Source organism: Microcaecilia unicolor, chromosome 3 (assembly GCF_901765095.1).
Source record: "Microcaecilia unicolor chromosome 3, aMicUni1.1, whole genome shotgun sequence".
NCBI lineage: Eukaryota > Metazoa > Chordata > Amphibia > Gymnophiona > Siphonopidae > Microcaecilia > Microcaecilia unicolor.
The window spans coordinates 527,519,461-527,537,570 of record NC_044033.1 but is presented as its reverse complement, the minus strand read 5'-3'; the positions used below and the strand labels follow the sequence as shown (position 1 = coordinate 527,537,570).

Genomic DNA, 18,110 nt, shown 5'->3' with positions numbered 1-18,110 from the left:
CATATGGTAACTCTATCTATGATCAAAGATAACAGCATGCGCACTCTGATCATAGGGTTTGTGAAGCTCCGCCCAGCGTATCCCAGGATACACTACTACTACTACTATTTAGCATTTCTATAGCGCTACAAGGCATACGCAGCGCTGGGCAGGGCTGGGCGCCACCATTTTTGAGTCAATGCCGATGGAAGAGGAGGGAGGCCACATCCCTCCTCTAACGAAGGTAGGGGATGGGGAAGAGGGCCACTAGACCACCAGGTCGGGGGGGGGGGGGGGGGGTTATTCACGGCCCACTGGGCCACCGGTGCTCTATTTGAGGGGGTTGGGGAGGCTGGGTTTTCTGCTATATGGATGCATTAAAATGCGTTTTTAGAGTGGAGGAGTAGCCTAGTGGTTAGTGCAGTGGAACATGGAATGTTGTTACTATTTGATATTCTACTTGAAATGTTGCTATTACTTGAGATTCTACATGGAATGTTGCTATTATTGGAGATTCAACATGGAATGTTACTATATTGGTGGTTCTACATGGAATGTTGCTACTATTTGAGATTCTGTTGCTACTGTTTGAGATTCTACATGGAATGTTGCTACTATTTAAGATTCTACACGGAATGTTGCTACTATTTGAGATTCTGTTGCTACTATTTGAGATTCCACATGGAATGTTGAAAGTATTTGTAGATTCTACATGGAATGTTGCTACTATTGAGATTCTATTGCTACTATTTGAGATTCTACGTGGAATGTTGCTACTATTTGAGATTCTACATGGAATGTTGCTATTCCACTAGCAACATTCCATGTAGAAGCCTGCCCTTGCAGATCAGCAATGCAGTCGCACAGGCTTCTGTTTCTGTGAGTCTGACGTCCTGCACGTATGTTCAGGATGACTTACAGAAGCAGAAGCCTGCATGGCCGCATTGGTGATCTGCAAGGGCAGGCTTCTACATAGAATGTTGCTAGTGGATGAGTAGCCTAGTGGTTGGTGCAGTGGACTTTGATCCTGGGGAACTGGGTTCAATTCCCACTGTAACTCTTTGTGACTCTGGGCAAGTCACTTAACCCTCCATTGCCCCTGGTACAAAATAAGTACCTGAATATATGTAAACTGCATTGAATGTAGTTGCAAAAACCTCAGAAAGGCAGTATATCAAGTCCCATTTCCCTTTTCTCTATGTTGGATTTTTGGCACCAATGACAACAAACTGGGACTCCAATAGGGATTAAATGTAATTGATTGTATTTTTTTGTGAAAATCCCGGATCTCTGTTTTGTTTTTCAAAAATTTATCTTTTCTCCCATCCTCCTCCCCTGAGGAGTCACTAGATGACATCTTGAAATTGACTCTTCTGCCACCCGATCTCAATTTCCTACTACGGCCCCGCTTATCCATCCAGCTGTTTAAACTGAGTTTTTTCGTGGATGAAATCTTTCCTTAGATGATTGGAAGTTGAGTTATTGTGAATATCTGACTTTTCATTACATATACTCTCCCTTACAGATTAGAAAAACTACTCAATCGGAACAATTCCCCTTTGGGGGAGTGGACTTTGAATACGATGCCTGTTAGGGTTCATTAATATGTAGGGAGAGAAATTCTCTTATTAAGAGTTATAACAATGTACATTTATGTGTCTATGGAAGTTGAATTAATTGTTTGAAAGCAGTGTGGAAGGGTGTTTGAGCGGCAGGCAGGCTGAATGAGTGAGCTTGGCCAATTCAATTTGAAAATGTTATTATATGTACATGTAATAGTAAATTTAAAAACTCATCCTATATAATAAAAGGCACCTCCAACATTCTGAAGCTGACTGCATGGCTGAGGCATTCCTGCTCTCTGTATCCATCTCCTGAATTGACATCACCTACTTCCGGGTTCGTCACAAGCAGAAGTGACCAACCACATGAGGTTTCTCAGCTTCAGAATGTTGGAGGTGCATTCTATTAAATAGGATTGGTCAGTTCCTTTTCTATATAATAAAAGGCAGCTCCAACATTCTGAAGCTGACTGCATGGCTGAGGCATTCCTGCTCTCTGTATCCATCTCCTGAATTGACATCACGTACTTCCGGGTTCGTCACAAGCAGAAGTGACCAACCACACGAGGTTTCTGGGCTTCAGAATGTTGGAGGTGCATTCTATTAAATAGGATTGGTCAGTTCCTTTCCTATATAATAAAAGGCACCTCCAACATTCTGAAGCTGACTGCATGGCTGAGGCATTCCTGCTCTCTGTATCCATCTCCTGAATTGACATCACGTACTTCCGTGTTCGTCACAACCAGAAGTGACCAACCACACGAGGTTTCTCAGCTTCAGAATGTTGGAGGTGCATTCTATTAAATAGGATTGGTCAGTTCCTTTTCTATATAATAAAAGGCAGCTCCAACATTCTGAAGCTGACTGCATGGCTGAGGCATTCCTGCTCTCTGTATCCATCTCCTGAATTGACATCACGTACTTCCGGGTTCGTCACAAGCAGAAGTGACCAACCACATGAGGTTTCTCAGCTTCAGAATGTTGGAGGTGCATTCTATTAAATAGGATTGGTCAGTTCCTTTTCTATATAATAAAAGGCAGCTCCAACATTCTGAAGCTGACTGCATGGCTGAGGCATTCCTGCTCTCTGTATCCATCTCCTGAATTGACATCACGTACTTCCGGGTTCGTCACAAGCAGAAGTGACCAACCACACGAGGTTTCTGGGCTTCAGAATGTTGGAGGTGCATTCTATTAAATAGGATTGGCGGTGCATTCTATTAAATAGGATTGGTCAGTTCCTTGAAGCACAGCCAGAGCTCAGCGTCCTGCACAGTAACGCTCAGACACCAGAGAGAGAGAGGGGGGGCCTGACACCAGAGGGGGGCAAGGTATCTCTGTCACACACACACACACACACACTCACTCTCTCTCACAGTCAATGTCTTTCTCTCTCTCACACACTGTCTCTCACACACTCTGTCTCACACTGTATCACATTCACTGTTAGATTGACTTCATGTCAGTATTCCTTTTTGCATCTCTGACTGAGCTGTTTTTTCAAATCAAGGTGATCTTCTGTACATTTTATTTCAGTACATATCCAATATATATCCATTATGTTTGACAGTAAAGGATTGTTGTGTAGCCCCTGAAGCAGCCCTGTAGGGCGAAACACGGCCTGTGTCGGGCTCTTTGTGTGTGTATATTTTAATTGGTTTTTATCAATAAACTACATTTGTCTTTTAACGAGGGAGTTGGGTATGACATTTGAGGCTGGCATAGAGGCTGGAAAAATTTGGTTTTTTGTTTTGGGTGGGAGGGAGTTGGTGACCACTGGGGGAGTAAGGGGAGATCATTTGGTCAGTTGGGGCACCTTTTTGAAGCTTGGTCCTGAAAAAAAAGGGACCAAGTGAGGCCGGTAAAATGCTCATCAGGGCCGGCTTTCTATTTTCCATTATCAGGCGAAGCCGGCCATCTCCTGACCACACCCCCATCCCACCCCTGCCCCGCCTTCGCTACCCTACCGATACGCCCCCTTGAAGTTTGGCCAGCTTCACGACATAAAGCAGTTGGCGCTAGCCAAAATCGGCTTTCGATTATACCAATTTGGCCAGGTTCAGGAGATCGCCAGCCATCTCCCGATTTGTGTCGGAAGATGGCCGGCGATCTCCTTCGAAAATAAGCAGGACGGTATCCACACCACAGTAGTGTTTAATCCATAGTAGTGCAATTTGTTTAGGCAGCTAGGAAGATGTGATTTCAGATTTAATAGTTTTTTAAAAATATTTTGCAATACATAATTTTGAGATAACCTATAGTTTATTGTATGTTACAACTATATTGAAATTTATTTACCCATGTTTTGTGAATGTGTTTAACAGATATGCATGAGATAAACTTGTATATACTGAGTCTCCAGGATATGCAAACTTATCTCATGGATATCTGCTGTGGATATTGCATTGTCCTTACAACATTTGCTAGCCTAGTTACTAGATAGCAAGTTAAATCCAGTCAACATTCATACAGGAAGACTAGCTTTCTTAATTTCGAACAGCTTTATTGCAAATAACTAACCAAGGAATTTACGGTGGATTGCTGAAGTGCTGTGCTGATTCTGCATCAATATAACCATAACAGGGCTGTAGATATTTCATCTTTATGTTGCTTAGAGGGGAAAGAATTCCAGGTGAAGGCTGTAGCCCTGAACCTACCTGCCGAATTTCCTTGTTTATTTTGGCCTGCTGCAGCTGGCTGATTTTGGAGGATTTCTCCATTTCCTCGGTCAGAAATTGTAGCTGCTGCTCTCTCTCACCCATGTCTTCTAGAAGTTTCTCCATGCTGGCAGTTTTCATGGAGTCCAGCTGCTGGCAACTCCTGTTGTCCTCTGCCACCCGGTGCTCGACCTCCTTCAGTAACTGCTTCTGAGGTGATGAAATATAACTTTGTTAGGACATCTTCCTCCACCCTGCGGTCAATGCTCAGGCCAGGCTCTATAGAACTCTGCTGCCATTATTAACAATACTCTTCATTATCATTACATCATACATGGGGTTCTCTATGACAATTTCTGTGGTCACTATTTATCCTGACACAAAGAGCTTCCAAACTATACTTGTACTGACCCACACCCTTTTCTTAATCTCGTTTCCCATCTAGTCCTGCCTAATTATGCTCTCACCTATCCACTCTTAATTGTCCTTGAGATGGTCTAAATCCCTGGTTACTTAAGTACATAAGTATTGCCATACTGGGACAGACCAAAGGTCCATCGAGCCCAGCATCCTGTTTCCAACAGTGGCCAATCCAGGTCACAGATACCCGGCAAGATCCCAAAAATGTACAAAACATTTTATACTGCTTATCCCAGAAATAGTGGATTTTCCCCAAGTCCATTTAATAACGGTCTATGGACTTTTCCTTTAGGAAGCCAGCCAAACCTTTTTTAAACCCCGCTAAGCTAACCTCCTTTACCACATTCTTCGGCAACGAATTCCAGAGTTTAATTACACATTAAGTGAAGAAAAATGTTCTCCGATTTGTTTTAATTTGCTTCTTGAACTTATTGTAATTTGTGTTATATTCTGTACTTTTTATGTTTTATTCACTTTATTGTTTGTTTCTAAGCCACATTGAACTTGAGTCTATTTCGGGCTAATGTGGGGTATAAATGTCATTCATGAATAAATAAATAAAAATTAGCGTTAATTATTTCCTGGTACAACCCATCACTTTAAATCAAGTTGACAGCACAATCAGTACTCAGCATTGCCAAGTTAAGAGCAAATTATTTCTTGTATCTATTTTTCTTTTTTTGTTTTTAATCACTTTTTCTTTTTAATCAATTTTTATATATAAACATTTTTGGACATATTTCAAGTGAGTCCTTTATTAACTCACTGTTCGCCCAAACATCAACAGTCCATTAACACTTGTATAATAATTCTTAAACACTTTCATCAAAATTTATCTCAACATTATAAAAAATTAGAACTCAAGTTTAGCACTTAACTTAATCTTAATTAATTAATGTTAATTCATGAACAATGCATCACATCTATCGAACTAAGAAATGAACAATACCCCTTCCACATAGTCCTATTACTTCAAACTGTACAAATTTTACCACTCCAGTTATATTTAAGTGTACTTCTACCCTTATCCTGCTCTGTATTGCTCACTAGAAGCTGTAGCCCCATCCCCGGAGACTTATCAGCCTCATTGGGATTACTTTTCTCTATATGCTACTATATATTTGTCCCAGAGCTGTATCCTCTTTTCCGGAACCTTATCAGCTTCCTTGCACCCACTGTTACTCTGCTTTCCACTCTGTATATATTCCCGGAGTTGGTACTCTCCTCTCCGGAACCTGTAAGCCACATTGAGCCTACTGCTCTGCGGGAAAGTGTGGGATACAAATGTAATACGTAAATAAATAAATAAATCTTCCGGACCAACCTCTACTGGAGGCAGAACACACATGTTACAAAAGGAAATTAGCACGTTCACGTATATGCCAGTACACTGCCTATCTGCTCTTCTGTAAACGCATGGAAGGGCATTTTCGATAGAACGTCTAAATCAGAATTTGGACGTTTTACAAAAAATGTCCAAATTCTGAACAAGAAAGAAGGTCATTTTCAAAAAAGATAAACGTCTATCTTTTGTATCTTTTGTTTTCGAAAATACTATGGACATTTTGTTTTTTTGGACGTTTTTTTTTTTTTTTGGGGGGGGGGGGGGGGGGGGGCATTTTTGAAAAATCCCCCAAAACATCCAAGTGCAAAATGTTCAAAATCAAGCCATTGGGACGCAGGAGGAGCCAGCATTTTTAGTAGACTTGTCCCCCTGACATCCCAGGACAAAAATAGGGCACCCTAGGGGGCACTGCAGGGGACTTCATAAAATGCTCCCAGGTACACATCTCACCATTGCTCCCTTACCTTGTGTGCTGAGCCCACCAAAACCCACCAAAACTCACCCCAAACCCACTACCCCCAACTGCATACCACTATCATAGCCCTTACGGGTGAAGGGGCCACCTATATGTGGGTACAGTGGGTTTCTGGTGAGTTTTGGAGGGCTCACAGTGGTAGGGGGAGGTAGGAGCCTGGGTCCACCTGTCTGAAGTGCACTGCACCTACTACTAAATTACTCCAGGGACCTGCACGCTGCTGTCATGGACCTGAGTATGACATCTGACACTGGCATAGAGGCTGGCAAGTAACGTTCTTCATCACAATTTTTGAGGGTGGGAAGGGGGCTAGTGACCACTGGGGGAATAAGAGGAGGTCATCCCTGATTCCCTCCAGCGGTCATCTGGTCATTTAGGGCACCTTTTTGTGCCTTATTTGTAATAAAAACAGGTCTAGCTCAAAACGTCTGTTTTAGTCCTGGACGTTTTTGTTTTGTTCCATTATGGCTGAAAGATGTCTAAGTCTTAGGAACGCCCAAGTCCCGCCATGAACACGCCCCTGGCACGCCCCCTTGAGATTTAGACGTCCTTCTGACGGACTTCAGAGAAAAACGTCTAAAAAGAGGTTTTGAAAATACTGATTTGGACGTTTTTGTGAGATAAATCTTAATCGACCACAACATCACCATGTATTTGTTTCTCTACCGGACTTGGCGAACGCTTCTATGGTACTATGTAAGCCACAATGAGCCTGCAAATAGGTGGTAAAATGTGGGATACAAATGTAACAAATAAATAAACACCCAAATGCAGACATGTCACTTTTTGGACGTTTTTCTCTTTTGAAAATGAGCCTGACAGTCATAAGTACATAAGTATTTCCACACTGGGACAGACTAAAGGTCCATCAAGTCCAGCATCCTGTTTCCAACAGTGGCCAATCCAGGTCACAAATACCTGGCAGAAACCCAAATAGTAGCAATGTTCCATGTAGATCCCCAAAGAGTAGCAAGATTCTAGAATTCTAAAGAATAACAAGATTCCATGCAGAATTTCAAAGTGTAGCAACATTCCATGTAGAACCCCAAAGAGTAGCAAGATTCCATTCAGAATCCTAAGTACATAAGTGTTGCCACACTGGGACAGACCAAAGGTCCATCAAGTCCAGCATCCTGTTTCCAACAGTGGCCAATCCAGGTCACAAATACCTGGCAAGATCCCAAAATAGTTCAATACATTTTATGCTGCTTATACCAGAAATAGTGGATTTTTATTAGTGGATTCTATTAGTCACCATAAACAATGGAACCAAATCGATATATAATAGCAGATTCATTCAGAGCATAATGAAACACATTTGTATAGGGCCTCTTAAGCACATTAAATACCTGATTGTGGTCTCTTTTTGATCAACCTTTTACTACTTTAAATATATGAATGTTGTAATCTGTTGCTACACTTAGTACAGGATAGATGGTCTCTCTTTCTCTCTCTCTTCCCCCCCCCCTCTCCAAAGTATATATATATTTTTTTCCCAAGAAAACTTTTACTTTTTACTCGGAAGACATCTCTGATACCATATCATGACTCTGCTTTTGCTTATTATTAATGAGGTAGCTTCTAAATTATCCTGTCGTCGGGTACCTTTGCTGGCGGGGGTCCCCAACCCCCGCCAGCTGGTCCTCTTCTCCGGCATGGCCGCGTTGCTGATCTGCAAATCCAGAGAAGAGGACTTTGGCTGGCGGGGGTTGGGACCCCCCACCAGCAAAGGTACCTGGTGGCGGGGGGAAGAGGGGGTCGAAATGGTTGGCGCGCTGGGGGGGTGTCAAAGGTGGTGGTGGCGGCAGGGAAGTCAAAAATGGGGGTGGGGGGGGGTCGGCGGTGCTGGGGGGGCTAAAATGTGCCCCTCACCTCAGGCTTTGGACCCCTCCTCCCGCCGAAGTCTGGCTACGCCCCTGCCTGAAGGTAACTCATCTCGAGCTTGAGCTACTACTGAAAAAGGTGTGAGTAAAATCCAAATAAATAAACCAGACAAAGCCACAGGCTGGCAACTGACCTTGGGAGGGGGGGGGGGGGGAGGTTCTAAAATAGCATCCTTATTTTCTTAAGGAAGTCAGGCTACACCTCCACGTATATGATGGAGCCGGACCAGGAAGGGACCTAGATTCGGTGGTAACCCCAGTCACACAGGATCAGCATGCCTTCAACTCTCCTCATGCCCAGTCCTCACCAGTTCAACAACACGTTTGCATTCCCAAACTAAAATATGCTCTGCCAAAATGGATTCCAGATATCGCACCCTACCTGCTTCTCCAGCTGCTTCTGGATCCTTCTGTTCTCAGCCTGGGATTCTGCAAGTGCTGCCCTGACGACGTTCAGCTGCTCCTGCAGCAGAAACGTCTCCCGTTCGGCCAGCATCTTCAGCTTCAGGCTCGCCTTCTTGTTCCCGATAGCCTCCTGTTGATGCCAAAATCGGAAAATGTCTTGGATCCTTTAGTGACCTATCAAAGCAGTTTGTTCCCTTTTGTTACTGTAAAGACAGTACTGAGCCCATTTGAGGTTCAGCCTTCAGCATCACTGATTGTTAAGTACTGTACACTGCTTAAAGGTTCATTTTCAATTGGTATATCAAATTTAATGAACATTCAACTAGCCCCACTGCCACGATGACCCTATACTCAAAATAAGGGCAATTTCCAAACAGCCTTTACCCAGGTAAAGGGACTATTTGAAAACTGCTCACCCTTGCTGTAGGTACACATATGCCATGATTGTTCTTGGATTTAATGGAACCCTCAGGACTTATTGTTTTGATCTCAGTAAAACTGTTTTCTGCCGCTCCCCCTCCCAAGTTCCTGCCCTAGGAAAAACTGTTTAGGTATCTTACAATCCTATAGTTAAGTGATCAAAACAAAAACATGGACAAAAGGGAAACAGTGGTGGAAAGGGGAGTAGAACTTTATTGATAGGATAAAAGGAGGGGGGTAGGGTAGCATATGGAGGGAAAGGGTCTCTCAGAGATGGTCTGGGAGGGGGAGGTAGATGGTCAAAGTGAATTAGCAGAATGCATCATTGTACAAGAAAGTTTTAAGATCTGCTTTAAATTGGGCAGGAGATGTCTGAAATCGTAAACGAGGTGGTGGGGAGTTCCACAGTTGTGGGTTGTGACCTGAGAATATTGATACCCTGGTGTGCTCATGGATTATTTCTTTGTAGCTGGATATAACAAGCTGATTTTGATCTACCATGTTTCCCCGAATATAAGACACTGTCTTATATTAATTTTTGCGCCCAAAAAGGCGCTAGGTCTTATTTTCAGGGGATGTCTTAGTATTTCGGGGAAACACGGTTGGCCTGCCCACTTCCCTCCGTCGCTCCTGCAACTACCAGTAACCCCCCACCCGAGGTCGCCCCCCCCCACCTGAGATGGCGCGCCCACCCCAAGTCGCCGGACCCCACCCCCCTCCGTCGCTCCGAAACTAACCTGAACTTAAGCCTCCTTTCACTTTCCTTCCAGTTCGCAGGAGCAGCAGGGCAGGGCAGGCCTCTCCTTCCTTCCGTGCCCCACCCTCGCCTGACGTTACGTTACGTCAGGCGAGGGCGGGACACGGAAGGAAGGAGTGGCCTGCCCTCCTGCTGCTGCTGCTTGCTGCGAACTGGAAGGAAAGTGAAAGGAGGCTTAAGTTCAGGGGTCCGGCGACTTCGGGTGGGGGGCGCCATCTCGGGTGGGGGGTTAGTTTCGGAGCAACGGAGTGGGGGCCCGGCGATCTCGGGGGGGGGGGGGGGGGGCCACCCTACTTACCGGTAAAAGAAAAACTTTGCTAGGCCTTACTTTCGGGGGAGGCCTTATATTTTCCAAGGGCACCAAAAACCTCGGTAGGTCTTATTTTATGGGGATGCCCTATTTTCGGGGAAACACGGTAGGGAGCGAAGTAAACGAGGAGGAGGGTAATGGATCAAATGCCAAGAAACATAAAGTTGGCTCTTCAGAGGACAGTGTCTTAAAGACCATAAGGAGGATTTTCTGGGTTATCCTCTGAGAAATGGGGAGCCAATGAGTGGTTACTTACCAGCCTAGTAGATGATACAAACTGTGGTATTTCGTACCAATTGGAGATGTCATATCTTTAAGCCTTTGTATCAGGGGCGTAGCCAGACAACAGATTTTTGGGTGGGCCTATGCAAGAATTGGGTAGGCACCAAGTGTTCTCCCCCCCTCCAAAAAAAAAAAAATCTCAGCTGGTGGGAAAACGCTTCTTTCCACCTTGGCAGCAGTGTTGCACTGAAAACTGAGCATGCGCAGGTGCTGGTGTCGTGGAGAGTAGCGTTTTTGTTACCATCAGGGGAAAATCTTCAGCTGGCGGAGCTTGGGATTCCCACCAGTTACTACTAAACATGTGCTACTGTTGGGTGGGCCTGAGCCATAAATGGGTGAGCCCTGGCCCACCCAAGCCCACCTGTGGCTACGCCACTGCTTTGTATAGTGATAAGAATGTTTATTGCAGAAGGTTACGGTAAGAAGAGCATTTTCCAAACGTGCATGTGCTATTTCCTAGGCAAAGAGCAGGTAGAAAGTTCACAAGCTAGCTGAACACACCAGGGGCTGATTTTCAAAGAGAAGGTACTTCCCCTTGGAAAATGTGTTCAAAGTCTTTGGGTGTGATATACAGGGGGAGGCTTCTGGATTTCTGGTTCCTACCTCAAAGCTGAGCTTGCTGATCTAGGAGGAGAACCCCATTTCCTACAGTCTAGGTGATATTTTGCTGCCCTGTTAGGGAGAGGTAAAACATAATAGCAAATGGACCCGCTCACCTCCTCTGCGTTTCTCAGCTGGGCTCGGAGCTGGCCCTGTTTGATGGTCTCCTTCCAGCGACCCAGAGCTTTCATCTTACACAGCAACTCTTCCAGATGGATGTTCTCCTTCTGTACAGCCTGAAAGTCCTCCTGCAGAGATCAGGCGTGAGGGTGACCAACAGTTACACATTCAGAGACATGGAGGAAGGACAGGCCGGACGACGGAGGAGAGAGAAGGGGAGATGTGAAAAGAGATGGTCAAATATTCCAGGAAAAGAAAGATCTAGAACAAAGGGGTAGAATACACGGAACCAAAGGGCGAGACTGAGAAGCAATGTCGGCAAGTAGTTTTTTTGTGAAAAGGTGATGGATATGCGGAAAGCTCTCCTGGGTGGAGGCTAATGCAGAAATGAGGGGGAGGGGGTGCTGGCAGGGTCGGTATTAGAAAAGTGCAACCAGGGCAATTTCCCTGGACCCCCAACACATAGGAAGCCCCAGGCCTCAAACCTGATAAGAGGCACAGCTTGCTACTGAGCACTGGGGTCCCTCCTAAATTTCAGCCCTAAGCCCCAGCATATATAACACTGGTCCTGTTTGCCAAAATAATCTAAACTAAACACAGGTAACGTTGCTGTGATTATTGGCCCACTGTGGACCTGTACAGATTTCTGTCTCCTTTTCATGTGGACACTTATTTAAGTCAAAAAAAGCACAAGGAGCCTTCAAGAACAGGGGGCGTCAAATCAATACTTTATAAGGCAGATCCGACATGCCGGCGCTTTTTGGCTTTAGGAAGCTTTTACTGTGCTTGATGGTTGCTCCGCACCATTCATGGGCATCTTTGCTGTTTTAAGCTTTTTAAACTGTTCTTTTCACTGTTTGACTGATTGTAATAAAAAGGATTTTAGAGATTGCTTTTCAACTCTATCTGCCTTGACTAACAAGTGCACTCAGGGTCTGTATTGTTGATTAGAAGTAATTCCGTTTAAAAATGATTATTTAACTTTGATTGTGTGAAAATAAGTTGGAATGCAGAAGATAAGACACAGCTCTAATTAATTTGGTATGTGAAGAGGAGGAGGATGGTGCTTGTTTTCGAAGTTCAGACTGGCCACCTGGACTTGGAAACATGTGACCACATTCCCACAGTATGGCTTGTTTACCTATTCTCAAGCATTCTGTAATTTTTCTTGGCTCTGAAAATAAGCTTTAGCCTAATAAAAAGGGGGGCTTGTTGCAGCAGAGCTTTGAGGCTCATCTGTGGGTGGATGCATCGTGCAGAAAAGACTTGTTCCTGGTCATAAGGAGACTTTGGGCTTTCGCTGCAACAGGCCTCCCGGCTGATGAGATAAGGGCCTGAAATTCCTGACCAGTGATGTTGTATGTATAATATGTATATATCTATCTTATAGCTTTCTTTTAGTTAGATGATTTAATCATTGTATATACAAATGTAATAAATAAATATCTTAATCATTGTAGATTTTAGAACCTCTAATAAAGGTCTCATTTACCTAATACAAATCCAAAAGAATCCATGGTAATTACTGAGTAGTCTGTGTCTGTGAGACAGGCTGTAAATCCATAGCAGTACACCCATTATATTGAAGACCCTCTCTACATAAGACCCCTGACACAGACGTTTTATTTGAAACACGGACTGTGTCAGGTCTGCCTAATAAAGCACTGATTTGATGCCCCCTGTTCTGGACGGTTTCTTGTGTGTGTTTTTTTTGTTTTTTTAACTTTTATCCCCGTTGGGTGTGCTTTGGATTCCCTCTCTTGTATCTCTTGACACTTTTATTTACTCCCATGATTTATTTTAAGCCACAGATTAGACTGCCTTCCCCAACCTATCCTCACCCTGGGAACACCTATAAAATCCCCAAGTGAAAGCAGGCTTGTTGTACACCAACATAGGAGCCAACTTTTCAAAGTGATTGGGGGTGCTGAATTTTTTTTTTTTTACAGGTGGTGCATTCCCCCCGCCCCCTTGACTCCCATCCCTCTTCCTCCCCCCGTCCCCCCTCCCTCTCTCCCAGTTCCAGTCCCTCCCAGCTCCAGGCCCCCCTTCCTCCCTTCCTCCTTCCCTTCGAGTTCCAGGCCCCCTCCCTCCGAATTTTAAAAGTCATCTATCTTACCTCATCGGGGTTAGGGCAGCAGCAGCAGCAGTAAAAAGCATGCAGGCTTGGCTCGGTGCTTAGTTAGTTGTTTCCCTTCTCTCTCAGCTCTGGTCCCGCCCTTGCGGAAACAGGAAATGAGGGCGGGACCGGAGCTGAGAGAGAGAGAAAGAAAACAACTAAGCACCGAGCCGAGCCTGCATGCTTTTTACCGCTGCTGCCGCCCTAACCCCGATGAGGTAAAATAGATGACTTTTAAAATTCGGAGGGAAGGGGCCTGGAACTCGAAGGGAGGAGGGAGGGAGGGAACGAACTTCCAGCAGGTGAATTATTGGGGGTGCTCGAGCACCCACAGCACCCACGGAGTCGGCACCCTATGTACACCAATATATCCACTTTTACCCACATAATGGATGGCCAGTCCTCACAAAGCCCATTTCCACAGGTATAGCAGTGTTCTACCCATGGGAAGGGGCTTTGTGAATGATCTAATGGAAACACATGCTCAGGTAGCAGGGTCAGCCTGGCAGGCTGGATGTTTGGGCAAAGGGCCAAGCTAGAATTACTGGCTATTAAGGTTATTAAGAGCTTTGTGGTGAAGCATGAGAAAGGTGGGACGCAGGAAGGAACTAGGAGGGGAACTGAGACACTCACCTATTCAAGATAGTGGAACCCCAAAAAGGAAGAAAACAGGGAGATCAATGCAGAAAGTAGCAGATTAGAATTGGCGACCATACATGGATTTCCCTCAGAAATCATTTGCCATTACTGCCTCGTTAAATTGGTGGCAATAATATGCAGATCATTTGCCAAATGTCACTGTCCCTGTCAGCGTCTGAGTCATGATTGGCTCAGGCACTGACAGAAAGTGTGACATATAAAAAAAAGAGAGAGTTCGCAGTCTGCACCAGCCCTGATCAAGCTCCCCTCCCACTTAATTCACTGCATCCAATATTTAAAGTGACCCCTACATCCCTCTACGGGACTGGGACCAGCCAGCCTCCCTCCCATCCCCCACTAGGGCTAACTGGCTCCATCCCTACCCTCTTTACCCTTTCCTCGTACGAGAGGCGTTCCATCCCCTGGATCATTTTAGTCGCTCTTCTTTGAAACTTTTCTAATTCTGCTATTTCATTTTTTAGATACAGCGACCAGAACTGAATGCTATAATCAAGGTTAAGTCACACCATGGTGCACCCCTTCCCCCTCCCCTAAACCTTCTAACTCTGTTCACTTCCTCAAATAAATCAATCAAAGCTATTTGACAAGATTTTCTCCTTGTAAAAACATTGCCCATCACTTCCATAGCCCACTGGTCTTAGCATCTTGCCCATGGTGGATGTTAAATTAACAGGTCTGTAGCTTTCTGTTTCCTCTCTACCCCCCCACCCCTAAATCTTGTGGTGTGCTACTACATCTGTCTTCAGTCTCTTGAAACCTTCCCGATTTCATGTGATAAGATGAACACAGCTGCGAGGGGGTGAGGTCCCACCATCTTTTTGAGTTCCTTCACTATTCTAGGACATACCCCACAATTTAACAACACAGAAAAGAAGACATATTTGGGACATTCATCCAGCCTGTGCTTTTTATACACGATTGAACCAGAATATTTGTCCAGGATAGACTGAGAGAGAATACCCAGCCATATGAAATTAGATTTAAGGAATACCGTATAGGCCAGGTGAGCCAGAAGATAAAAACGAATGAGGTTAACATAAGAACATAAGCACCGCCATACTGGGAAAAGACTAAGGGCCCATCAAGCCCAGCATCCTGTCTCTGACAGTGGCCAATCCAGGCTTCAAGAACCTGGCAAAACCCATTAAAAAAATTTTAATTTTTAATAATATTCAGTGGACTTTTCCCTCAGGAATCTGTCCAAACCCCCTTTAAACTCCGTAGACTCAGCACGAAGAAATATTTTTTGATGTTACTTCTCACCAGGAAGGACATAGGGCAAACTAGACAGGATTAATTATCTTGTAAATCTCTAAGTCAACCAATTGAAATGTGGTTAGTATTATTTATACCAACATTCGGGGGTCCTTTTACTAAGGGTCGCTGAAAGATGGCTTGCGGTTTTGGGAGTGCACTGATCCATTTTTTCAGCGCGTCTGCAAAAAAAAAAAAAGCCTTTTTAAATTTTTTGCCGAAAATGGACGTGTGGCAAAATAAAAATTGCCATGCGTCCGTTTTGGGTCTGAGACCTCACCACCAGTCATTGACACAGCGGTAAGTTCTCTCGCGTTAACCGTGCAGTAATTGCCTATGCACGTCAAGTCGGAGTTACCGCCCGATTTTCGCCATACGCCAGAAAATAAAATATATTTTTCAGGCGCGCGTAGCAGACACGCGTATTATTTTGCTTACTTTATTTACACCCTAATTACTGATAATCATACCCTGTCCTGATATCATTATGTTATGTTGTTATCCACTTACCCACTTCTTAATCAACATAATTTTCGAATGAACCTTAATAGCAATAATTCTGAAATTCTTCTCCGTTAATATGATTGCCATAATATTCCTATGCACCTTATCTGTTATATATACTCTGATTCTCTGTTCTAGTGATGGCGAACCTATGGCACGCGTGCCAGAGAGGGCACGCAGAGCCCTCTCTGTTGGCACTCGCGCCATCGCCTCACCCACTGGAGGTTCGTTCTCTCCTCCCTTCGAATTCCAGGACCCCTTCCCTCCGAATTTTAAAAGTCATCTATTTTACCTCGTCGGGGTTAGGGCGGCAGCATGCAGGCTCGGCTCGGTGCTTAGCTGTTTTTCCTTCTCTCTCTCTCAGCTCTGGTCCCGCCCTTGCGGAAACAGGAAATGAGGGCGGGACCAGAGCTGAGAGAGAGAGGGGAAAACTGAAAACTGAACTAAGCACCGAGCCGAGCCTGCATGCTGCTGCCCTAACCCCGATGAGGTAAAATAGATGACTTTTAAAATTTGGAGGGAGGGGGGACCCTGGAACTGGGAGGGAGGGGGCCTGGTACTCGGAGGCAGGTGGAGGGGGGACGAGGGAGGGGGGACAGGAGAGGGAGGGGGACGAGGGGGAGGGAGGACAGGGGGGAGAGGGAGGGGGATGAGGGGGAGGGGGAATGCTCCACCTGTTAAATTGCCCTGTTGGCACTTTGTGATAAATAATTAGATTTTGGGCTGCTGTTTGGGCACTTGGTCTCTGAAAGGTTCGCCATCACTGCTCTATTCCATCAATGTGATTGTAGTTGTATTATATTGTAAGCCACATTGAGCCTGCAAATAGGTGGGAAATGTGGGATATAAATGCAGCAAAATAAATAAATAAAATCAAATAAATATGAAATTACTGTATGGGCACTCTGTAGCCGGGCAGTAACTCCGAATTGGCACGCGCTGGTCGCATGTAGGTGCCTAAGCAGCTAAGTGAAAGAGCCCCTTGATGACCCAACCAACTTACTTTTCCAAAGCGATCTTTCTGTGTGCGGTCTTCTCTGGCAGACTCAAATGCTTTCTTCAGCCCTGAGATGCTGTCCAAGCCCTCCTTCCTCACGTCACTGATAAGCTCATACACCTGCCTGTGCATGTTAAGATGATATTCATCCAAACGATACTGAAAGGGTGAAATAACATTTCCAGACCTATAAATCCCAGCACATTCAAACCCTCCGTCTGTCCCAAAGCTAGTCTTTCATTTGGTCACCCTCAAAACTGTTTTGCCCAATTTCTTTTCAGTCAGAATTAACAGGAAATTTAGAAGTAAAATGTGTGCTCTCAGAAATGAATTATGTTCGGGTCAATACTACTACTACTACTACTTATCATTTCTAAAGCGCTACTAGACGTACACAGCGCTGTACACTTGAACATGAAGAGACAGTCCCTGCTCCACAGAGCTTACAATCTAATTAGGACAGACAAACAGGACAAATAAGGGATAAGGACAAAGGGTAGCAAGATTCCGGAATCCCAAAGAGTAGCAAGGTTCTGGAATCCCCAAGAGTAGCAAGATTCCGGAACCCAAATAATAGCAGGATTCCGGAATCCCAAAGACTACTACTACTACTTATCATTTCTATAGCGCTACTAGACGTACGTAGTGCTGTACACTTGAACATGAAGAGACAGTCCCTGCTCGACAGAGCTTACAATCTAATTAGGACAGACAAAAACGAGATAAGGGAATATTAAAGTGAGGATGATAAAATAAGAGTTCTGAACTAGTGAATAAGGGTTAGGAGTTAAAAGCAGCATCAAAAAGGTGGGTTTTTAGCTTAGATTTGAAGACATATATTCAAAACTACTTATCGGCCTAGAACTAGAGGATGGAGGAGTGGCTTAGTGGTTAGAGCACTGGTCTTGCAATCCAGAGATGGCTGGTTCAAATCCCACTGCTGCTCCTTGTGATCTTGGGCAAGTCACTTAACCCTCCATTGCCTCTGGTACAAAATAAGTACCTGAATATACTATGTAAACCCACAGAAAGGCAGTACATCAAGCCCATTTCCCTTTCCCTACTTGAGATTCTACATGGAATGTTGCTACTATTTCAGATTCTACATGGAATGTTACTATTCCACTAGCAACATTCCATGTAGAAGCCTGCCCTTGCAGATCAGCAAAGCGGCCACGCAGGCTTCTGTTTCTGTGAGTCTCAGACTCACAGAAACAGAAGCCTGTGCGGCCACAAGGGCAGGCTTCTACATGGCACGTTGCCAGTGGAGGAGTAGCCTAGGGGTTAGTGCAGTGGACTTTGATTCTGGGGAACTGAGTTCAATTCCCACTGCAGCTCCTTGTGACTCTGGGCAACTCACT

General features: G+C 44.7%; 1 protein-coding gene across 1 annotated transcript in view; it reads right to left on the bottom strand.

Moving 5' to 3' along the window:
• LOC115465264 overlaps positions 1–18,110 on the bottom strand; it is a 166,635-nt gene that overhangs the window by 12,485 nt on the left and 136,040 nt on the right. Inside the window, exons 33-36 of the mRNA XM_030195666.1 lie at positions 16,756–16,908; positions 11,212–11,343; positions 8,704–8,856; positions 4,199–4,408 (exon numbers count right to left, since the gene is read on the bottom strand). Of these exons, the coding sequence (XP_030051526.1) occupies positions 4,199–4,408; positions 8,704–8,856; positions 11,212–11,343; positions 16,756–16,908 (648 nt within the window). The remainder of the gene's footprint in view (positions 1–4,198; positions 4,409–8,703; positions 8,857–11,211; positions 11,344–16,755; positions 16,909–18,110) is intronic.